The sequence below is a fragment of the Nipponia nippon genome, unplaced genomic scaffold (assembly GCF_047370975.1).
Source record: "Nipponia nippon isolate SJK-2023a ecotype South Korea unplaced genomic scaffold, ASM4737097v1 scaffold_2, whole genome shotgun sequence".
In the NCBI taxonomy this organism is placed as follows: domain Eukaryota; kingdom Metazoa; phylum Chordata; class Aves; order Pelecaniformes; family Threskiornithidae; genus Nipponia; species Nipponia nippon.
The window spans coordinates 52,440,035-52,465,465 of NW_028262336.1; the positions used below are offsets into that span (position 1 = coordinate 52,440,035).

Genomic DNA, 25,431 nt, shown 5'->3' on the forward strand with positions numbered 1-25,431 from the left:
GCTGATCTATGTAGTTACATTAGAAGACAAAGTAGAAATTTCTCATGAAAACCAACCCTTGTAACAGTTCTTTGACCCAGATTAATTTCTGCTTCCTCATATACAAAACTCTAGAGTAGTGTAATAAAGCAGTTTTAGTGGATCTAATTTATGTAATTCTGGTATATCACTTCTCACTCAGGCTGTATGTTTCCAGATATGGGTGAAAATACGTGTAAAATTGGTTTAAAAGAAAAACATTTGTAGAACACTGTTCTATTGTAGTTAAAAACAGTGAGCATCCCTCTTTGATTAGTGTTTTGTGGTTGAAGCTAAATTTAGAACTTCAAAGGCCTGTAATGAAGAGCAACGCATTTAGCAGCTAACTGAAAAATGAGCTGTGAAATAGGGTGAGGAGGAGAAGCCTTGAGGACGTATTATGCCTCAGGGAGCTATAAAGTTTTTAATTAAGTAGCTGCAAATTTGTGATGTTTTAGGATTTGAAATTAGCTTCACACACACACACATAAAAGCACTGGACTACTTTCCTTTCTCTCAGACTCACCTATGCTCCTTAGACACTGTTTGATTGAATTAAACAAGGCTGTTTTCCTTTGAGAGTGTTTTCAATCTTTTTTTATTTTGTAAAAAATCTGGAAGCAACAATTTAGCTTTGTGTTTCTCAAGGTCCTTGCTTGGTATGTTACTTCTTATCTACTGAATGAGTGTACAAATATTAAATGAACCTGATGTGTGAAGAAGAAAAGGAGACAGTTTTCCTGACTCCTTTTTTTCCATACATTTGGTTTCCTGCTGGTTTAGCTTCTTAACTGGCTAAATGGGATTAGGTACATTCCAATGGGGGGAACAGCAGGAGTGCATGTCCCAGGATCACTGGGGTCAGTAGGAGATACAAGCACTGCTCATTTTGGCAGGCTTTAGGCTGGTTAAGCCATAACACCCAAATGCATCCTTAAAAGCCTGATTCAAAAATTCTGGACTACTCTGTAGGACAAGATGGGAGAGGTAACATAGTGGTACATTCTTGGACCACAGTGACTTTGGAGAATAAACTGACACATAGTCTGTGAAACACCTGGGCCTCCATAATAGTGAAGTCTTTCTCATTTTGCCAGAAATATGAGAACAGTAAAAATAAGAAAGTAAGACTTTTGAATATGGAAGGAAGTTGCAGAAGTTACATGAATAGTTGTATGGAGAGTGGGTTATAATTCCTGTGTAGGTTTAGGAACCTGTAAATCAGATCTGTCAGAGTGGGAGGTTTTTGGTTGCTCTGAGGTAGAAAGGCAGGCTACAGATAACCCCAATTACATGGGTTGCCCATGTCTACAGTTCCACCAATAACTTTGAGGGAACCACTTTAGCTGTTTTTGCACCAAACTAAATAAAGCACCAGATAAAAGAGGAGATGAAATCCCCACATCACACACAACGTTCTCCCCAGGATGCTAGATGCTATTTTTAATACAGTTTTAAGTGAACCTTGCAGACGTCTGAGTAGTACACATGCTATAAAATGTCTGTTGTTGAAGCAACCTCTCATATATCTAGGACTTGATTTCTCAAAGAAGTAGTATTCACTTTGATCTTCAATAAAGATATTTAAGGCTTATTTTAGTCTGTATTTTCTGATGATCATTTTATCAGAAATTTAGTTCCAGTTCCATGAAAAGTTATACAATTACTAATATGCTGTCAAGAACATAAAAATGTTTCAAAATCTTCCCTTAGCCAACTCAGTTCAAACAGTATAATGAGACAAGATTTCACTTATTTATCTAGAATGGCATTACATCAGATACTGTGGGTAAAGTGTTATGAAGTACAAAGGGAGGAATGTGGGGAAGTCCAAAAAAAAAGACTGTCTGACCATTGCTTCCCCTTTGTTTTAGGAATGTTTTTCATCTGTCATTGAGCAACTTTGTAGCCAGCCAATGTGAGGAAAACAAGGGAAAGCTGGCAGATATAAACAACTTTATTCCATTAAAGGTGGTGGTCTTACTTGAGAGAATTCATCATTCTGTACTTGGAATGCTTTTTTAGAAGTGGCTTGAATATATAAATCTTCAGGGATAGTCTTGCAAAAGCTAAAAATCTGAATTTCCCTTTAGGAGGTCTTGGAAAACGCACAACATTTTTTCTTTTTTTTTGTTTTGCTTTATTCCTGTTGAAAACTTTATACAAGTCTTTTGTTTTCCCTTTAGCCTCTTTTCCCCAAGAAGAATTATGAATGCCTAACTAGCTGTGAATTCCTTAAATACATCCTGTCTGTGAAGCAAGGGGACTGCCCAGCACCTGAGAAGGCCAGTGGTTTTGCAGCTGCCTGTGTTGAAAGCTGTGAAGCTGATAGTGAATGTTCTGGAGTGAAGAAATGCTGTTCCAATGGATGCGGTCATACGTGCCAAGTTCCAAAAAATCTGTACAAAGGTAGAGTTTATTACTATGTACTCATAATGGGCTAATAACTTCAGGACATAATAAAGTCTCCTAGAAAGCCAGGACTTTCATTTCATAGGACTTTGTATGGATGGGAAGAAAAAGGAGAGGCGCCTGTAGGGATGTGGCTGGACACTGAAAGGGTGGAAAACTAGAGAAAAATGTTGCTCAATTTTCTGAATTTCTTTCCCCTTGTGAAGCCCATGTCTGGAAATCTGTGGAATGTAAACATGTGGCTATTATGAATCATCTTAAGCAGAACAAACTTGCCAATTTAGGTGAAATCTCACTTAATTTGATGCAGATGAGAGAGAATGCAGCAGGAAAATATTTAATGATAAATAGTTCAAGTCCTATTAATCACAAATAACATTTATGTTTATAAGCCAAGCAGGTAGGACTACCAAATAAGAAGTGTGAGATATGTGGTAAAAGAACAAATCAATGCAGTATATTTGGCATTGGTGTTCTTAATGACCTAAGAACAAAATAGTGAAAGATTATAATATCCACATATAAATATTAATACCTTATTTAAATCTAAGGCAATCTTATTCAAAAATTTTTAATCGATTTGAGTCCTGAGATTCTGTGAAAAAAAGTTTTCCTTGACATCCATTGGCAAGAACACATAGACTAAGAAATTATTTGCTTAGACAAACTCCAGATTTTAATTTGTTGAAATTAAAAAAAGCTTTATAGATGGAAATATTCTGAAAATGTGCTCCTAACACAGAACAATGAGCATTTATGAAAGGCATTTACTTGCTCCATAGAGTCAGAATGTTTGGTTAGAAATCCATTCTCCTTACTTCACTTATAAAAAATAAATATCAATCAGTTATTCTTCTGATAGCATGGGCTCTCTGTGGAGAGCCTAATCAGCAGAACTATGAACTAAGCTCCAGACTTAGGTCTGAATCCAGACTTATTTCCATCTGTGGATGGAAAAATGGTAAAATATGTGAAGGAGATGGTGATTTTATTCTTAAGTTCATTACTTTAACTGAAGTGTTGATGTATCTTTTTGAATGTCCTAGTGATAAGAATGTATGTCAGAAATAATGTGCTTTGACTTTGGAATCCTGTCTTTGCGTGTACAGGATGGGCCATCAGGAAGCACTGTCTTATTTACTTATATAAAAGAGAAAATTTGATCTAGAAGTCATAGAGGTTGAGTGAGCATAAAGCTGATGAAGATAATACTCAAAGTATTTTGAACAGCAGCCAGATTTCCAGTGCAGAAGGGAAATTCTCTTGCTTCCAAGATACTTCAGAGCAGCCCCTTTAAAACTATAAGGAATTAATACACTCTTATACACAGCACCTTTCAAAATGAAAATTATTAAAATGGATCACTTAGTTATTTCTTTCGTCCTCTTGAGACAAATGACCAGAGTGATAAACTGGCATTCATATTGTATATGTAATGATTTACATGATCAGGCACCGTACCACAACTACAAAGCATTCCAGTAAATGTAACAGCTGGAAAAGGTAAAAACAAAACAAATAAGCAAGCAAACAAATGAAATTAGACTACATGCTTTTGGAGATGACACAGGGTATGACAGGATATGATACATTGTGTAACTGCACATTGCAAAGTCTACTGCTGTTCAGCTTAATTATATAGGAACAAAACTAACCTTCTCTAACATCTTATCATCTATCCGCAGGAGGTGCTTACTTGTAAGAGCATATATGTCTTGCAGAGGAAGGGCAAGCCCAATACTGTACTGCCTTCTCAGCTGATGAATTCAGCTAATTAGACTCTTCAACCTGTCTTTCTGCAACAAAGGACAAATAGAAGCGGAACAGGCTTGCTATTCATTTCCTCCAGGTGTAAATGACCATCCTGTCACTAAGGAAGAGCAAACTCTGCAAGCATGACTAAGATCTAGTGAATATGTTCAGTACTTATTCTTATCATTTTGACGGCACTCACAGCTAGAAAATGAACTCAGATTGAATCTAAGAGTCTACAGAAGTTAGAATCATAGAATCATAGAATAGTTTGGGTTGGAAGGGACCTTTAAAGAACATCTAGTCCAACCTCCTTGCAATGAACAGGGACATCGTCAACTAGATCGGGTTGTTGTTACCAGTTTGCCAGTCTTGCTCATCAGGAGGGTATGCTTTCTTTGACCTTCCTTTTCTGGCTGACATACCTGTAGAAGCCCTTCTTATTATTCTTTGTGTCCCTTGGCACGTTCATCTCCAGCTGCTCCTTGGCCTTCCTGACCCCATCCCTACACAAATGGGCAGCAACCCTATACTCTTCCCAGGATACCTGTCCCTGCGTCTACTGCCTGTGCATTTCCATCTTGCCCTTTAGTTTGACCAGCAGGTCTTGACTCATCCATGCTGGTCTTTAGCTTTCTTTTCCTGATTTCTTACACGTGTGGATTGAGAGCTCTTGCGTTTTATGGAAAGCGTCCTTAAAAATCTGCCAGCTCTGTTCTGCTCCCTTCTCCTTGAGGGCAATTTCCCAGGGGGTCCTGCTGATTAACTTCTTGAAGAGTTGGAAGTTTGCATTCCTAAAATTCAGGTTCCTGCCTTTACTCTTCTCCTGACCCATATCCCTCAGGACTGCGACCTCCACCAGTGCATGATCACTGCAGCCCAGGTTGCCTCCAGTCTTGACGTCACCGACTAACTCACTTAAGTTCCTATAGTTTCAGTGTTGATCAAGCTCTGGAAATTAGTTACAACAGAAGATACAAAATACCCATCTGATTTGCTGGGGTTACAAACTGGATTTGTGCTCTAGTACTAAGTGCTAAAGCCCAATCCTAAAAGAATATTAATGTAGGTACACTTGCACCAAAGTCATATATTGCAAATGTTGTTGGATTAACATAACAAGTCCAGTTACTTGTTATCCTAATTGTTTATTGTTTATTATTTATTGGCTTGCATTTGCTATAATCTTCAAACTGTCCATTATCATTGCAATTTTTCATCTGTTTTGGGAGTATTACTAATCAGTTATGTAGTCTTCACATTTTTATTTCCCTTTACTGGAGATATGAAATGTTCTTCCCTACTCTTCTGTCATCTGCCTTATCTACCTCCTTTATATTGTCTCAACTAGTGAAGGACTTCAGAAAGTGTCCCTTCTCCATGGCCTACCTCATTTTTTTCTATATGGACATAATGATGTCATAAAAAACAGTAAGCACTTAAAGTAGATTTGGTACTTCAGATATAGAAATGGGGCAATATCACTGCTTAAAATTAAAACAGTTTAAAAATGCAGAAAAAAAGGAAGGAAGAGAAAGGGATGGAAAATTCTTGATCAGGGTCACTCTGTCTAATGTGCACGTAGGTATCGCCAAGTAAGGACAAGGACATGTATCGTGTTCTACAAAAAATTACCCATCACCTTTTCCTGTTCAGAAGTTAGTGGTCTCTCAGATGTGATGATACACCTACTTGTTTGAACTTTCCAGGACCCCTTTTTAACAAAGATTTTGGGTTCATGCTGTCTAAACCAGCCTAACTAATTGTCATTTAGCCCCAGCCAGCAACCAGGCACCATGCAGCTGCTTGCTCACCCCCCACCCTGCCCTGTTGGGATGGGGAAGAGAATCGGAAGAGAATCAGAAGAGTAAAAGTGAGAACACTTGTGGGCTGAGATAAGAACAGTTTAATAATTGAAATAAAATATAATAATAATAATGATAATTGTAATGAAAAGGAAAATAACAAAAAGAGAGAGAAATAAAACCCAAGAAAGACAAGTGATGCAAACGAAAAACAATTGCTCACCACCAACTGACCAATGTCCAGCCTGTCCCCAAGCAGCAGGCATGCCCCAGCCAACTCCCTCCAGTTTATATGCTGAGCATGACATCATATGGTATGGAATATCCCTTTGGCCAGTTTGGGTCAACTGACCTGGCTGTGCTTCCTCTCAGCTTCTTGTGTACCTCCAGCCTTCTTGTTGGCAGGCACGTATGAAAAGCCAAAAAGTCCTTGGCTGCTTAGCAGCAACTAAAACATCAATGTGTTATCAACATTATTCTCATCCTAAATTCAAAACACAGCACTATACCAGCTACTAGGAAGAAAATTAACTACCCCAGCTGAAACCAGGACACTAATTTTTTCTGAAACTTGTAAGGGAGCAATCCATACAGCAGACCAAACTGCAGATCTTGGCAAGATAAATTGTAAAGAGAAGATTATGACATTTAAAGAGTATGATGGTATGACAGTATTATAATAGGATAGCTGGAGCCAGATGGTCATCCACAGTTTAAAGGCTCTTTTCATGCTTAAAGAAATATAGTTTTGTATTAAAAAAATAGTGTACAGTTTTAAAGGTGTGCATCTCTGAGTCTTTGAACAACTGTGTTTACAATCATACTAACGCCATGAATGTACTCTTTACTGTCCAAAACCCTTCCATGGAAACTTTTTGAATTCCTGGGAAACTGACATTTAAGGTACAGATTCTTATGACGGACCAGTGTGCATTTATTTTTCATGGGACGGAGATGCATGTGCCATCTGAAAGACACCTTTAGAAACATTTTTCCTGGGCTCTGGTATTGCATACATACCACAATCAGTGATTTGAATTCTTCAGTTAAGTGCTGCAGACTTCAGAGGACTAATTTGTTCCAGCACGATGAAAGGGCTGACCATTTACATAATAAAAAGCACATTGAAGAGTGATTGGATCTACACATCTGGATATGAAATTGATGGTGCTGGTTCTACAAAAGTATTTTAAAATGCACTTGTGCTGTGCTCCGTTGTTTGTGCTGCTGTGCTCCATCTGCACGCAATTACGTAACAGCGGAGAGGCTGAGATACTTGCAATCAAGTGAATCCAACCGCCCCTAATGCAAAGCAGATGGAAGTTTTCTTAACATGCAAATTGTAGGATTATTGTACATCATAATTAAAGAAGGATTTTCAAACGTGGAAATCCGAACTGACATGTTCTGTGATTTTCGTTATATTAGACTAAGACTGCTGGCTGTTGAAGGATATCCAGGGTTTAAACTGCTGTGATAACCAGATTTAAGTACTGGATTTTCCTCAGGTTGATTTTAGGTTTCTTCAAGGGCTACAATATCAATTATTATTTACTTATAGCTAATTGTATAATCAGAATTAGAAGACCTCTTAAAATATAAAAGCTCTTTGTTCACCTAAGGAAATATTGGTACTCAGTCATCTGTGGCAGACTGAGTAGGAAACAATTTATTGAACCAGCACATACAACTGGACTTACGTGGGCACCCACTGAAGTGACAAAATAACTAAAGTGCATATGATAACTTGCTAAGAAAGTTTATATGTCAGCATAGAAATCTTATTTGTGACATATCCTAAAGTGACAAAATGCTGCACACTCAAATATATGAGTTCCTAAATTCTGTCTAGAGAAATGTATCTAACACTTGATTTGTTGATTTAATCAAAAGATGCCAAATTTGAAGAGCTGTTTTTTGCCTCAAGCTACTGCAGATGTTTTCAAAAAGGTGATCATCGTGGTTTAACCCCAGCCGGCAGCTAAGCACCACACAGCCGCTTGCTCACTCCCCTCCGGTGGGATGGGGGAGAGAATTGGAAGAGTAAAGTGAGAAAACTCATGGGTTGAGCTAAAGACAGTTTAATAGATAAAGCAAGAGCCATGCATGCAAGTGAAGCAAAGCAAGAAATTCATTCACTACTTTCCATCAGCAGGCAGGTGTTCAGCCATCTTTAGGAAAGCAGGGCTCCATCACGCGTAATGGTTACTTGGGAAGACAAACGCCATTATTCCAAACGTCCCCCCCCTTCCTTCTTCTTCCCCCAGCTTTATACGCTGAGCATGACGTCATATGGTATGGAATAGCCTTTTGGCCAGTCTGGGTCAGCTGTACTGGCTGTGCCCCCTCCCAGCTTCCTGTGCACTGGGCAGAGCATGGGAAGCTGAAAAGTCCTTGACTAGTGTAAGCAGTACTTAGCAACAACTAAAACATCGGTGTGTTATCAACATTATTCTCATCCTAAATCCAAAACACAGCACTATACCAGCTACTAGGAAGAAAATTAACTCTATCCTAGCTGAAACCAGGACAGTGATGTTACCAGCAGTAGAAACAACAGAAATAACTGTCCTTCAGTGTCACTGTGTAATGAGAAATTACTGTAAAATTTTAGAAAGACATCTTTGTCTCTGAAATATAACAATTAGACAATATGCATTAGATATAACATATCTATTCAAAGATGCCTTGGAATTACCTTTCCTAGATCTTTAGGGAAGAGTGGAGAGTGACACATCATACAATACAGCTGCATGTGAGTCAGTAAGATCATGCTGCCATGGAGAAGGTAAACAGCTTTCTTAAGTATATCAGACTAATATACTATGTGTAAAATAATCCTGCTTCTCTAGTCTACACTGGTAAGAGTTTAGACACAGTCTGTGTCCAGTTTTAGGCTTGACTCTGGAGAAGGGCTGTGGGCCATGGGATAGTTTCCAGAGACAACTGCAAGAATGATCAGAGGTCTAGAAACAGTGATTTAAAAGGAAAATGGAGTGCACTGTGGTTATTAGACTGAAGAAGAAAACATTCAGAGGCATGATAAGTCTTACCATACATAAAAGGCTCCTCCATAGATTAAAGAATCTGTTCTTTACAGTCCATGAACATCATGGACAAGTATTGAGTTTAAGATGCAGCAGAGGAGACTAAACAAGGTAGTGAGAAAGCTTTCTAATGGTAAGGATAGAGAAGTAGTGGGACAGATTACTATGTGATGCTGTGGAAATTCTGTCATCAGATGTGTTTAAGGAGAAATTAGGTGAAAAACTGAAAAACAGGTATAGCTGATTCTGCTTAGAATCAAAGGGGTCTTTCTCCACATTATCAAAGCATATTTGGAAAGTGTTTTCTGTGAGATCAGTTTTACATTACAATTTTCAGATCCTTTAGTTTTTCAATGAAATAAAGAAATAATTTTGAAGATTTTTTAAAAAACACAAAACACTTTTTAGTGTTAGCAGTGATAGGTTAGCTATGAGCACTTCTGAAACTCCCATGCTCATCAGCCTATCCATTCTCCCCTTTTTTCCTTCTGTCTGAACAGCAATCTCTCTTTTTTTTTTTTTAATTATTTTTTTAATACAGCTTCATCTACTTATGGTTTAATCACATTTGTAAATTACTCACATATTTTTGTCTGCACGTTCCTATTACAGGTGTTCCACTGAAACCCCGGAAAGAATTAAAATTCATAGAACTTCAGTCTGGAGACCTGGAAGTAAAGTGGTCTTCAAAATTCAATATTTCCATTGAGCCTGTGATCTATGTTGTTCAGAGGAGGTGGAATCAAGGAATCCATCCAAGTGAGGATGATGCTACTAACTGGCAAACTGTGGCACAGGTCAGTTCTTTGTAAAGTGATATGCATCGCTAGCTTCCAGACCATGATCTAAAGGTCCTCTTCATATCGGAGAAGAGTTAGATCACTTACAAATGGGGAGACTCATGCAGAGGGATCCCTTTATAGGGTATCCCTCCAGGTCACGACAGAGCTGCAAACAGAATCCAGATTTCCAAGGCCTTACTTCACTGCTCAATGAACTATTTTCTAGATTTAATCAGGAGAAATGAATTTCAGCATTTTCACTTCCAGTTTTCCACTTATAGAAACATCAAATGCTTTTGGTATGCACTGAAAATGACTTCATAAAAAATGTGTGAATATATCAGTAAAGAAGTAAATAGTTCTTTCCTTGTCCCCAAAAGAAAAAATACCCAGAAGTTTATGTTTTCAGAATGAGTTTATTTTGAGGGTTTGCTCTCTATAGATAAAAACCCATAGAACTAGCTGGAGGCTTGATTTTCATAAGGCCGGTGAGTGGCACTTTCTTGTAAGCACATTCTTATGATCTATGCAGATGGGAAATCCAAAGTCTCTGAAAGCCACAAATCTCTTGAAAAATGTAGAATTAGATACCAAAATCCATTGAAGAAAGCTCGTAAGAGACATAGTCCTTCTGAGGTCAATGGGACTCAGTGCACAGTCTCCAAGGCATGGTTTGGGTCTTCTAAAAAAGATCTGAAATACAATTGGTGAAAAGGCTATTTAATTTTTTAAAATAAAACAAAGAGTGAAAAAAAGACTAAAACCTTCCTTCTTTGTAAAGTTGTCTTTTTCAGATGTTACCCTCCCAATTCAGAAAAGACTGTGATGTCATGCTCTTATCACTCAGTGCAATCCAGACTGAAAATGTAAGATTCATGAGCAAATGTTTCTTAATGAAAAGCAGCCAACAGGGCATAAATTTTCACTTAGTTCCTTCCCAGTTTCAATCTGTTTTTTAACATGCTGACAGTCCACCTGGATGGCAGAGTTCCAGTCGTTTATCTTAACTGCTTCAACCTCATCCCTGCTGACAAGAAAAGTAAAATGCTGATTTTGAAAAGACCTGCAAAATGTCATTATAGGTAGGAAAAAAAGAAAAGAGAGAATAAATAGAACCATCCATGAAATAAAGTAAGGAGTTTAAATTTTGTCACAATCTGTGTTCATTCTCAATTCAGATTGCGTAGGAAAAAGCTATCTTTAAAATAATGTCAAGCTTGTGAAACTGAACACTCAGAAGTGAAGCTCTTAGCTTCAGTGCAGTGCTACACGGGGCTGTCACTATGTTAGAGTCTTGCTCAGAAAAAGTCACCTGCAGCAGAGCCTGGCATGAAACCCTGCTTGTGCAAGCCCAAGGGAATGTGCACACGCCCAAACCTGATAGAGTTGCAGTGACTTATTTATTATCTGTCAGCTGTGGTGCAGGTCTTCAATCTGCATTCTCCATATTCAGGAAACAACCTCCTGCCTTTGCTACTAGGAAAATACCATGTAGCAAAAGTGAGACAGATTTGAATTACTCCTCACTGTTACTGTGTCATGTATATGTGCTAGACTGTAGAAGCCCAACTCTTCTGGCTGGTGGATCCGGACTGCAAAGATAGCACACTGCTGTGCTTTTTCTCATGCCAGAAACAGACCTCATGCATATTTCTGGAAGCATGCACTATACATGCTCCACGATAGTGAAGCATATACGAACCTGTGCATTCTTGCAGTGGATGTACAGCAGAGAGTGTTTCAGAAATGTGTTCCTGTGCAAGAGTGATAAGAAACCTGACAGCTGCCTTTCCTGAGGATCTGTTACATGTGGGCAGAAGGGGCTGAGTTAATCTCTGTGGCAGGAGAAGCCTCTTTCAACTGACATCTTTCTGAGAACTTTGCTGTCCCTTCTGCATCACAAGAAATGCATGTTTGATTGTGTGATGGACCCCACTGGGGACGTCAGTTCAGAACAAGTTTCAGGATGCCTGACTGGCTTTGTGAACTGTGTATACCTTATGGGACATACAGGCTGGGCACCCTTGAGGGGTGCTAGTAGTCAGAATTTCTGTCTCTACAGAGTCACGTACCTCCATGGTGTTTGTAGCTTCAGACATCCCACCAGGCAGTCAAATTTGTTAAGTGTGACTGCATGCAATAGAATTTATTTTGCAATATCAGCAAGAAGGATGGATATCCAGTTTGACTAAAGTGATTGTGTGCGCAGTCTCTGGGCTTTTCTTGACCATATAACTGAGATTTTTTCTTGTATGATTCCAAAACATTGGGCTATGAGACCTTAATTATAAGCAAAGGGTGTGAAGAGCTCAGCCATTTAGCTGAGAACTCCTGGGGCATCTCAGTCCAGGGGAGAGGATGCTGGCTCTTTCATTACTCTGCAGCTTAAGCTAGAGAGCATGTAAAAAGCAGTCGAAGATCAAAAAGGCTGTGGGTAAGGATCTGAATTTCTCTATGCCTATGCCCATACATAATGTAACTATGCAAAGTTATTGTTTGCATCTTCTTATAAGAAATTTCATAATATTTTATCAGAGTTCCTCATCCAATATTCTATTTTTATTATCTGTCCAAGAAGAAATAGGGTTATAGTTTTCAATAGCTTTATTTTAAGGTGTTTACTTTTCAAAAAAACTTGCTGTTTTCTATTGCCTTTACATGAGATAATTTACAAGTAATTCCTCATGTCTCACATAAATTTTTACTTGGTGTTGAAAAAATAATTTTGAAAAAGTTTGTTTCCTTTGTATTGTATTGTGTCATCAGGTCTTTTTGATGTTTTCTTTTTAAGGAGGAAGACTCAATCTGTTAATATGTTATTTACTTAACTCTCCAAGTATATAAAGAAAGTAAATACATTGAAAACAATTTTAGTTATTTTTCACTTCAGGAAGAAGGGATTTTGTTAACTTTAGTTTTTTACTGCATATTTTTTATATTACTTGCCATAACTAACCATTTGACTAATTTCCATTGGTTAATATAAAAACTACGGGAACTAAGATACTAATTAGCCTAGGTAGCTATGACGTACAGTGTCCTAAGTGGTTATGCCAACTTTCTTACACTACTGTTTTTTAAGGTTTAACCAGCTGAGCAGGACCTGCTGCACTATCCCATGAGAATACTGTATATCTTGTGAACAAACTTATAATTCTGTTTGGTGCTAATGCTTTGTAAAAATAATAGTATTACTGTTTACATTGGAAACTTAGAGTTAATCATATTAAGGTAATTAATGAAGTTAATTCAAATATGCCAGGTCAGTTATTTTCAGACAGACCACAAGTCTGTGTTTTGTAAATGGGTGTCAAGTATGTGTGTGTTTATATATATATATACACACACATATATATATATGTATACATATGGGCAGACAAAATGAAGTTTACTTATTAATTTTTTCCTTTATTAAAACAAATAAGGAGCTATATTTACGGCTAGCTTGACTGTGACAAACCTTAGTGCTTCACCTTGGAATTGTCTAAACTCTGTGGACAACTGGTCTTTTTTAAAACTTAAAGTTTCTGAGACACCTAAAGTTCTGGTTCTGAGGATCACAAAAAATTTCTCAGCTCTTGACAGCGAGAAATCCCTGCGGGAGCTAACCACCTGTCTTGTACAGTAAAGGTTTATATCTCCACCTCCCAGGAGAGGGCTTGCTTTGGTAAGCATTCTTAGAGAGTGCCCACCTTGTGTGGGATTGCAATCACTTGAAATAGGAGAGGACTGCTGTCCCTTGATGAAGTAGTCGATGCAGCACTGTCAGGTTTCTTCTGTATCAGAGGAAACATAAACTCAGCTCTTCTGATACCTTGGATGGTATCCCTTCACTCTCTGAACTGCAAATTCTTTTATCACTGTACATTGTTTCAAAAGAAGGTGTAGAGCTGTGAACTCTGCAGGGTAAGGTTGCCCTCTCCTATTTCCATTAAACCTTTGCACTACAGAAAGGAATCCAGGATAGACAGTGTGAAAGAAAGGGAAGGAACATAGTGAAACTGTCCACCGATTACTGTAATACCACTCAGCATACCATTTAGTGGGCTTACATTAATATAAGACAGATATTGAAAGGACTCTGAATATTATGATCTCATCTCCAAACAAACTGAAGTGGTGAGAACTAACTGAAGCAATTAAACAAAAAAAAATCAGTTTACCATTAAGGTAGTATAAGACATCTCAGTAGTGTTTAGTTATTTCTTGAAATTTATTAAATCTATGTAAAGGTTGCTTAGAGGTGCCCAGGCAGTTTATACGCTAATGCAGGAGTTACACCTCCTGCATGCCATTGAGTTTAACAGGATCTTTGCCAACAAAATGAATGATGAATGTAATAGGCCCAAGGCATGTTCATAAATTAAAATAATTTTGGTGGTATGGATTGACAGATTATTTGATTTTACAGTATTTCATGGCTGCCACAGAAGACTGACACAACTGAAATCCTTTCTTTTAATCAGTTTGAGCAGAATAACTGAGCTGATGCAAATGACAAATAAGATTCCTTAGCTGAGAAATTTGGGGTCAAGTCTCTTCAGATTATGCTTGCCTTGTAACTGAATTCAGCAAATATGTTTTTAAAAACCCACAGTGTTGTAACTAGTTAATTACAATTAGATATTGATTCTGACCCTGATCTCAGTTGCAGCAGTTGCCTGAATATACCCTTGGGGTTTTTTTTCTATTAACATAGTGATAGCTTATTTTACTCTAGTTCACTGTTGTGTCTTATCTGTAAGTTCTTGAGTATATAGGCCTGCATGCTGGAAAATACTAGCACATTTGAGTGCTCCATAAAATGAAAATAATAGTAAAAGTTGGTTCAGGTAGGCTCTTTCTTCCCTAGGGGAGCCCCTTCATAGGAGGAGACAATTCACTTTACAGGTAACATAAAAGCTATAAAATGGAAAGAAGATGAGGCAGACAATGAAAGCATCAGGAATGTTACCCCTGCTTAAGCTAAAAAGAAAAATACAGTGGTCTGAATGGAGAAGGACTCTGAGTAGCAGCAATATGTGAGGGGCTCCAAGTCTGCGACACTTACCAGTCTGAGAGCAGTCTGTAGTGCAATTTAGAAAGGCTCTCTTTCCTTTACATGCACACACAAAAAAGATAGCCGCTTCCCTAACTTTTGCTTGTCACCAAATGAAGAGATTAAGTGTAGAATAATACCTACAAATTTTATTGGTCAGGGCTCTAAAAATACCATTGCTGGAGAGCTGAAGCAACTTCCTCAAGTTCTGGCTATCTGGGGTAGGTCAGCAGCTGCTACTTTCTTACAGAGATTGGAAAGAGCAAAAAGGAGAAATGATGCTGTGCCTTTTTTGGGAAGTGCTTGGCATGACTGCAAGTAGCATTGAATCCTATACAAGGAAGGTGGATTTTTGAAGTTACAGAAAACAGCTTGCGAAAACAAATTGATGTCACTACATTTTTAATGAGCTTGCATGTTTGGTCAATAATGACAATCAGTAATGATTGTATAGTATATTTAGACATATATAGGACCTTTGGTTCAGGTTCATGTGTTATTTTGATTAAATAATTATATTAAAATGCAATAAACATGACATCCTAAAATAAATTGAAAACTGGATAATTGCGAGGTAATTGCAAAAGTAAAACCCTCAACAAGTGGATGAGTTTCTGATGAGTTCTACAAAAATGCTACGTCTTCTCTACTTGGCAGTGATTCAGGGGTTAACAGGAATCTGTGTTCAGTTCTGGTGTTTGTACCTTAGGAAAAATAAAGAACAGTGCAGAAGACAGCTCTTTAACTGTTTAAAGGGAAACAAAAAAGATAGAGGAAAGCAGGGCTCAGAATAAGAGCACGTAAAGCACCTCTTACTGAAAGGGTTCAGAGAGCATCTCTGCTTATTCCATATTTCACCAGTTAAGGCACTCCCCACAGAAGGTGGAAATTGAACTCATGACACTAGCAGTCTCAGTGGGTGTTGTTGGAGAAAAGGTCATCTCCTATGACCTGAGAAAGGTCTGCAGGGATGAGTTAAGACTGTGAGTGTCTTTTTGACGTAAGTGCCAAAGATCTGAAGAAGGCTTACATTCATTACCTGAGAGTTTTGTGTTTCCTGTGAACAAGAAAAGGCAGCTTCTCACAGCACTGGATTTCATGAAGCCATTTTGGACCCCTAATTCTCTGAGAACTGAGAACTGGGGAAATGAGTCCTGTGACCTGGGGCAATGAGATCCCTGAAACATCAACACCTGAACAGCTAGGCCCTATTACGCTGATGAAGGCTGTGATAACTGGAAAACTAATTTTGTGAATTTAACGCTTCACCAGTTTTCTGCAGGCTACTTTTTTCCAGAAGAGACCTGCAATGCACTGTAAAATTAGGTAGTTATATGATTTTGTTCACAGCTGTAAATGCTTTGCAGTGCAGAATGATGCTTGGAGTCAGGTGAGGTGGTTGCACACAGCCTGCTGTCACTGGTGCGTATTAAAGAAGTGTGTCCCCTACCCTTCAGTCTGACTAACTGGTGTTGCATGGGACATGATAGCACAATTAGCCATGTCAGAACAACAACTGTAAGTGTGACATTTTCCCCACCAGACTACGGATGAGCGGGTTCGGCTGCCAGACATCCGAGCGAGCAGGTGGTACCAGTTCCGTGTGGCAGCTGTGAATGTGCACGGGACGAGAGGCTTCACAGCACCCAGCAAGCACTTCCGATCCTCCAAAGGTTAGTTTTCGTTCGCTATGTCTGGTGCTCACCTTCCACTCACTCACACATGGAATGCAACCTGATCTGCCTACTTTTGTGGCAGAAGGTTTTTAACAGGTGGGTTTTTAGGTAGTTTTGCCACCAGCTTTAGAAATGGCGTGAGATTTGTTTGAAGTCGGCAAAGGAATTAAAGGTTAAAGATGTCATTATTCTTTTATCAGTAAGGGGTCTCAACAAATAAACCTCCTTTTAAACATTTTCCGCACAGTTGGTATCAAACAACATGACCCTGACCATGAAACATGAAGGAACTGGGGTTTCAGTGAGTTATTCCAAGAGGTTTCTCTTATTTTTCTTTTTAGTTAGGAGAAATACATTACTGCAGTATGTTTAGCAGAGTATTGAAATATTTTGTTGCCTCTATCTAAATAATTGCAGCAGCATTGTTTTGATGGAACTGTGGGCTCTCTTAATATAACTTTCCCCTTGCTAGCACTAATTGTAAGAGCTTAAGTATGAAAAAGATATAAATGCTAAGTAGCTTGTTTCTGTTCATTAGAAAGGCATGCTGGACAATCCACAAAGTATTGTAGGAATTTTTGTTGCCATGTCCGCTGTTGCAAGGGTTTGGGTAATAAAATAACTTTGAAAATTATTTCTGTACCAGTAAATAGTACTTGGGGGATGGGGAAGATGGAAAGAGATCTCTCATACTGTGAAGTTGCTGGCATTGTCCCTGGCGTGCCTTTGACCCCCGCGAAGCAGAATTTTCCCAGATGACTCTCAGGCATAGTATAGGAGTTAGCACAGGCCAGACACTATTCCCAACAGACAGATGGTCTCGATGTGGTCACCCTCTATCAAAGGCAGTTGATCATGTGGGCAAAGCCAGATTGTGCTGGTTGACTTTAGTGCCAAAGAATGAGATCTATCGCTCCTCACTCTACTAATAGAGGTAGTTTCCAATAGAAAGACTTGTCTTTGTTTTAGTAGTGACAGAATCTTTACATTGGTATAACGCATACTTTGAGGAATGCATTGCCTCCTCTTTCTGCAGATAGAATTATCTTGCAATACAGGCAGTTGCCATCTATGGGTTCCTGTGCTAGCTTTTAGCTTGCTCTTTGGCCATAGTCAGTCCTAGAAAAAATCTTATTGTAGATGCAGTTGTAAAGGCATGCAAGTGCTTTTGCTGGTGTGGATGGTTTAATTACTTACTGAATAAGAATATGTTAGACTCAATATTTTTTTGGTGCTATAACCACATTTGTGGTAGGAAGGTTGGCTGGCATAGCTATGCCATTACTTCTGTGATCACAAACCTTTCCAAGTATAAAAGAAGTATTAATTTAAGAATTTATTATGCTTAAGTAGCATATAATTTCAGTCACATCAAAAATACAGTTCCTTCAAGCTGTGTTGAGCTTACTGCAAGGACTCAGCAACAGCAGTAGCTTTCTCTTTGCTTATCTTCATGAGCAGCACTTCAGCAGATACAGTACTGTGTTGCTGAATCTGGCATCAACTTTCTTTTAAACTCAGATCATTGTCAGTTGTTTTGCTGAGTTTGTAAAGATTTTCCAACTATTCTGCTTGGAACCACTACAATTGCAATTACATAAAGGTATATCATGATATCACTGAGGTTTTGGCTTGAGTGTGACATTTTCAGGCAGGATTTGTATTACTTTCAAAAAAATTAATCTCCTACTGAGTGTGCTAGCGCAGGTGTATATTGTCCAAAATACCTGCATTGGTAATGAGTATAAGAACATCCGTGGTAAGTCATACTGAAGGTCTCTTTAGCCCAGTATCTGATCCTAGCCAAAAGTGTGCTTTTAGAGAACAGCATAAAAGCAGGATAAGCACATAGGGATATTTCTTCAGAATAGCCTCCCAGCTGGCAGTGATTTATGTTTCAGGAGCTTGTGGTTTTGAAATGATTACGTGTTAGATACCAGAGTCCTCTTTTTCTGTGGTCTCTGCAGCTACCCCTGAAGCACATGCTCTCCTTGAGTGCTGCTCACTGCTGCCTGGTGGACATGGGGGAAACTTTTAGGACTTTGTGACAAGGACAGCAGGAGCCAGTAGTACCTCTGTATTTTCTCACCTAATAAACCAAAATAATGGGATCTTGATAATGGCAGAAAGTATGTAGCCAACGTTGTTCAAAAGGCTTCTATAACCCTCAAAATAACAAATTTCAAATCTAAACTCCAGCCCTTGGCAGAGAATCATGAATTGCCAGACAAACAGCAAGGAGTTAGCTAGCTATCTATCAGCTTTGTAGCAGAAACCATCCTACTCTGGCACGTAATTTGACTATTTTAGAGGCTTTGGTATTGTCAGTGGTTATTATAAAGATACCATGTTCACCAGATGAAATGTGTAGAAGTGACACAGGTGAAGATGCTGCTAGGTGGTGACTGTCAGGAATGATACTGAGTTCCTTCAGTCGGTATCTCTTAGCATGTATGTCCCCAAATAGGCACTCATAGCAGTAACAGTTATAGTGTCATATAGACATTTAATTACTACTTTAGAGCTCAGTGGGAAGTGGCAGCCCCTGCCTGGAAGAGAGGCAGGAAAATGCTGCTCAAATGTGCCTAGTTTTTTGAGTGCCAGCATCTGGCCCCTGCTGAGCTCCTACAGGCACATTTAACCTCCAGTTTGGAAAAGGAAAGCAGATTTTGGCACATCAGCTTTGGAAGGTTGCTCACTGTCTGTGCTACGTTTGTGTGAAGTGTGGACAGAAATTCACATTAGTTCTCGTACTGTTTCAATTCACCGTGTTGTGCCAAGACCAAGAGAAGATTATTATCTTCATCAGACTTAACAGAAGTCTCTTTAAAAAGAAACCCTTTGATCAGGAAACATGACAGCAATTCCTAAGACAGTTTCTCACACAAGATGCTGAACTTTTACCAATTGCTTATAAGTTATAACAAATAGCAAATTATTTGGATTTGTTTTTTCTTTGAAGGAGGACAAACATGATATATAATCTGAATCTAGGGAGGAGTATGGCACCGCAAAGTCTCTGTCACTAAGTATTTTAAGCTGTTAAAAAGAACATTCAAAAACTTTAGTGCTGTAATTACTTGGAGAGAGACTTTTTGTCTGGTTACCACAATACTGTTTTATACTATTTCGTGTTTTTTTGCAAATGCAAAAAATATGATCTCTAAGTAGGCACAACAAAGTAAGGTTTTGTTTTATTCAAAATAATGTTAAGTCTTCTGAGGTATGTAATTTCCATTAACTTTTCTATCACTAAATAAAGCTTCTTATTATCCATATTTGTTTAATTTCTCAGTCATGAAAAAGACAAAAACAAGAAAACAAGGGTATTTCATTAAGCATTGCAGCTTGCCATTCTTCATCTAGTTGTGTTTTGAGGTTTTATCTACTGCAGCTTTTGATGCTCTTACACTGTAAACGTTTGAGGTGAAGGTTTATTAGCTGTTTTACACTGCCTCATGTGTTCATTTATGGCATTAGTCTGTAAATGATAAATAATCAAAGTGACATAGCTGAGATAATTTATGAAATATTCAGTGCGTAAGCAGAGAGAATTTTTTTATGCTGTTTATTTCTGTTTTAAAAAGGAAATGAAGGATGTGCATGTGCTTGTCTGGTATGGCCCTTTACAGGGAAGGAAGTGGTGCTTCATTTTGCCAAAATGCGATTCCAAAATTACAAGAAACACAGGTTAGACTCTACCTATCTGTTTGGAGCAGAATGGCTAGAAGATGAAGTGAATACTGCACCTAGGAGAGTGGGTTCTTTCCTAGAAGTAGAACTCTGCACATGGATTTTCGGATTGATACTGTCAGTTAAATTTGATCAAAACTTGCTGCTAATTTGACAGTGGTTTTCACTTCACTTTTCAGGGGTTTTGAATTGTGCTTTCCTTTTCATCTTCAAATGAGTGGCAACAATTTGCAATAACAGCAATAAATAAAGCTAAAAAATGCCTGGCAGAACATTTTTGATCCCCAAAGGTACAAATATCTCTTCATATTTTGACTGTCTCTCTCCAAACTGCTTCATTTTCTCTGGAAGCAGGAGAGGACTGTTGCTACAACCTATAAATGAGTCTCCTTGGATGAAAAGCTACGTGTGCTTTTCTCCCATTAAGCAGGCACTGAATAGCCTAACCCAACTGGTCAGAAGCTGCTCAGCACTAGTAATACAACTTTTAATTTGTTGCATTTGGGTAAGAGTTTTTAAGCTATTTTTTTCTAGCTTTTTATGATTTATGATGAGAATGAACTCTTAGTAACAGATACTACAGGTAACTAGAGGGATCAGTGTGAGGCGTTTCCATATAATATACTGTCTTGCTGGTCTGTAGTTAGGTACTGTGCCATTTTCCGAGACAAAAAGAGGCTATAAGATGAACACAATGAGCCCAAACCATTTGATCCATCTATGTCTGCTAAAGGTTTTTATCTTCAACATGAAGGCAGTTGCTAGCATACACAGGATAAATTGTCAAGCAAAAGGAAGCAGACAACATTGTTTTCACAGCACATAAGTACCATGCTGGATGTGATTTCATGCATACATTACTGAGTGTTAGTAAAACCAGAACAGACACCCACTCCCAGCAATAAAATTCTTTCTGTTGCTCCTTTGGGACCAATGATTTTTTCATGCTGTTGCACAGCTGGTTTATGTGTGCCATTTCCATTGGGCAAAGCCAGTCCTCCTGCTTATGCCTTGGAATTGTTTAATGGTTGGAAACTTCTCTGTAGATCAGCTTCATCAGATTTTTAGAGTTGAAGGGTCTAATGTTTAAAAGATAGCAATGGGAGATCCATTTTAAGTCAGAAAAAAAAGCTCTATAAAAAAGGGTTTAAATTAGAGTCAAACTTGCTATCACTTTTGCAGCTTAGAATGAGAATTCGGGTTCCAATATCATTATTTTCTTCTCTGACATATATTCCAAATCGTTTACTGTTTTCATTACAGTTGCCACATTTAAAGCCAAAGTGGATGCATTGCAGCAGTGTATGATGTGACTCTTGTGTATAGCTTGCCCATGCTGTTTTGTTAAGACTGCAGAGTGCTTCCAGATCCTATTGATTGAAAGAATTTTGTAAAATATAAATTGTCTATCACTATGTTTACAAATATGAGTGTGGGAAGACGTGCATTTTGAAATGGTGATGATATGAGGGTTTTCTTTTTTTCTTTTATTTGCAGCAAGGAATCCTCCCTTTTGGGGACTGGAGAAAGAGTTTTGCTTGTGATGGCTAAGTAGCCAGCAAGACAAGAATTTAAGTCCTTTGGGTATACTCAAGCCAGATACAATCCAGACAAATGCAGTACTTACTCCATGTGCTGGAACAGCAGCTTCAGCCTTGACCTAATGAAGCTATCATTTCTAGCAGCGAGAAGTGATTTACTTGTCAGGCTGCTGAGACCAGATTTTTTTCGGATTTGAGGACAGCTGTCTGTGCCAAATTCTAGTATATATATGATGACTTTTATTTTATTTGAGTTGTAGTATAAACTGCAAAGAAAAAGCTGCAACTAGCATCACTCTTTCTGCAAACCAAAGAATTTGATTTAACACTCTGATACATTCGTGTATATAAAATTTCAGAACTTTACATTTGAAAAACTGGCAGTAGTTTCCATTCCAGTAAATTAATGTTCATGTATCTGAATTATACATGTGAGCAGTCAGTCAAAGGGATCACAGATATATGAAGACAAACAGTAGAACGGCTGTTAGCTTTATAGTCAGCAGAATGCCAGTTTAGCTTCATTGTCAGGTTAACAAACACCTTATGTATATAAGCTTTATAATCCACTACCAGTTATTAGACCTTGAAGTATTTCAGCATGAGTTGTACACTGCTTTTAATGTCTGCATAGATATAACCATAACAGAGCACCTTGTAGAAGCATGACTTTTCCATTCAATAATGCAGTACTGAAGGCTTAAAAAAACCAGAAAAAAACAGTTAATCTGTTACCTGGTAACTGGCAGGCATACGTTATGGAGGAACATGCTCTTATACTTAACAGTTTTTTGGGTTTTGGGTTTTTTTTTGGGTTTTGGGTTTTTTTGAGAGGGGGCTTTGGGGAGGTCTGGAGGGGTTTTTTGTTGTTTTTTTGTTTGTTTGTTTTTGAGGGTGGGGTTTGGGTCATTTGGGGTTTTTTCCTGTTAATAATCACAATATCTTGCCTTGCTGCTATTCCTTCTCACCTGTTTGTTTTGCTGGTAAAACTCAATCCTTTCAAATGACAGAAAAGATTGATATTGGTTTTTTGGCTTACAAAATGATAGCTCTGTCAGTTGCAATAGTGATGAGTGTCACAGAAATATACAGAAATAGATTAATAAATTACATAGTTGTATTGAAATACTTAATATGGAATGGATCCTCAGCTGGCATAAAATGCTCACTAAGTGGCTTCATATTTCAGGTAATACACCCCAAATCCAAGAAATATTTTACTGTTCTGTCTCTGCAATCAGACAGGGTTTTTTTCAGATGATTAAATGCAAAACTGTAATAAGTTTTGTTAATCTTTGACATCTTACATCCTTCTAGTTTATTATTTTCTCCAGCTGAGTCTACTAGTTTTAAAAAAGCTCTTCTAGAAAATGTGGCACTTTCAAATGTCTCGCCTTTTCATGTCTGTCAACTGCAGATCTCCTTCCTTTCTGTCTTCTGCTGCTATCACCACTACTCTTCCTCCTGTTCAAAGGCATTTTTGTGGATGACATTTGCGAGGCTTGCAAAAGAGAGACTTTGAAGAAAGGGGGCACTCAGGAAAATGTTTCTGCTATTGCTGCATTATTTCACATGTATATTCCCTTTAAGAGGACGTTCTTTCTTTCCTTAACTCTAGTTACCCAATGATTTTTAATACAATATTTACATTCTCCCATAGCAAAGGAGAAACACTACTAGGTTTTCTTTTAAATATGCATCAGCATTTTGTCTGCTGGCTGGACTGTTTCTAGTGAACACAGAAGAAATGCTACTGATAAAGAAATGTTTTCAATAAACTGTGCAATTATAAAAAGCACAGGGTGAAATGCTGGTGCTATAGAAGTAAGAAGAAATGATATATTGGTTTCAGTATGCACATAGATCTCCAGTATGCACATAGTTCTCCCTTACTGTTTTCTTTTTCTGCTTATGTTACTGGGAAAAAGAGGGATGTTTGAAGTTAACCATAAAAGAAAAACAAATTCCTGTGATTCTGAGACATATAAAAGCTCCATTCTGGTCAAGCACTAACTTTATACAAGGAAAATTACACACTACCTTGCATTCTTATGGGGACAGAAACATTTGAAAAGGAAGAATGTAAATTTGGTAATTTGCTTTTAGACCTGTGAAAAATTGGTGAATAGAACTTTAAAATATTTTTAATGACGTAATACACTTTGTCCAGAAGAGCTATTTCATTTGACTTTTAGATTTTTTTTAATGACTCTCAGAGTCTTTTATAGATGCAGAATGAAGACAAACATGTTTTATGGTTAGAATTGTTTTTGCTTATACCTGACCATTTGTGAAGATATTCTCTGAAACATTTCAGTTCTATCCAATATGTTATGTATACATAATACATGATGCATAGTACTTCTGGGAGATAACCTGAATAATTCACCTACAGTAATATGATCATGTTGCACTTCAGGTTATAAATGTTTTATTGCCATAATACATTGCCATATAACATAAAAAACCCCTAACATTTTAAATCAGTGAAGATGAAGTATTATGTATTTATGAATCATGATTCTGTTTATATTTATTATACCTAAAGTTCATTTTATATCTACTTATTTTATTAAACTATAGAAGTAAATGAAAGGTTATGTTAGAGAACAGTACAAACCATTTAACTAAATTAATCTCTTAAATTTATGCTATCCAATATAAATAGCTTTGCATACTTTAAGATGGAGTTGTTGGCTACTTCACAGGTAAGGAAATAAGTGTAAGAACAGTGCTTCTCCAAAGCCAGAAAAAAAAAAAATGGAACTGGCTTGCAAGCTGATTAAAAAAATGAGTGAGAAAAAAATAAGGAATTCTGATTATTTTGAAAATAAAGTTGAATTTCCAGAATTCTTAAACTCAGTAATGCTTTGTAACTTTTATAGCCAAAAGTTAGGTTGAATTATATGTGTGAGGAAACAGGGGCATCCATAACTGTTTAACTAAAACGGCATGTGTGAGGAAACAGGAGCATCCATTGTTATTTAACCAAGAGCCCTGTTAAATAACAGGAATAAGCCATTATTTCACATCTGCTGATCTTTAAAAAGGAAATACTGTCTTTATTAATTCTGAATGTGTCAGTTTGCATGACCTAAATGATGGAATTTTTCAGTGAGACTGTTTGTCATAAGGCTTATCTGATGAACTTAGTATGCCTGGAAAGTTTATTTAACAGCTCGTTTACCGTTATAAAAAGATGCAGGTGAACCATGCAGTAAATGAATGTCTGGTGTCCCCTCTGCACACCTCCAGTTTTATTTCTGGCAAAAAAGTGGTGATTCATTTGGCTAAAAAGTTATATGAAAATGTTTTTTTCGATCAGATTGTTTTTTCTTGGCTACAGGTTCATAACATGCCTTAATTACTATGGATTTCCTTTATTCTGCCTGATATGCTTCTGATTTTTTTTGTCACACTGTTTACTTTTACTTAAATTTTGTTTTTGCAGTTTTCTTATATTTTGTCACCTATGTTTGGCTTCCACAGGCATTTAAAAAAAAGTAGGAGTTAAAAAGTAGGATTAAAAAATAGCAGTTAGTAAATAGCAAATTGGACTTTCAGAAGCTCAGTTGCAAAATTTCCATTGATTCACATTACTCAGAGCCAGGATATTATATAGTAGGTCCACAAAGAGGACCTAACATTCAGTATTGGAAAAGGTTCA

The 25,431-nt window shown here is 37.7% G+C and overlaps 1 protein-coding gene across 2 annotated transcripts in view; it reads left to right on the forward strand.

The window, feature by feature from the left end:
- Positions 1 to 25,431, forward strand: part of ANOS1 (anosmin 1) — a 149,384-nt gene that overhangs the window by 85,100 nt on the left and 38,853 nt on the right. For both annotated transcript variants that reach the window (XR_015705068.1, XM_087758953.1), the window contains exons 4-6: positions 2,205 to 2,427; positions 9,647 to 9,831; positions 16,398 to 16,527. Coding sequence is in view for 1 of the 2 variants with exons in the window: in XM_087758953.1 (XP_087615079.1) it covers positions 2,205 to 2,427; positions 9,647 to 9,831; positions 16,398 to 16,527 (538 nt within the window). In the remaining variant the exon portion in view is untranslated. The remainder of the gene's footprint in view (positions 1 to 2,204; positions 2,428 to 9,646; positions 9,832 to 16,397; positions 16,528 to 25,431) is intronic.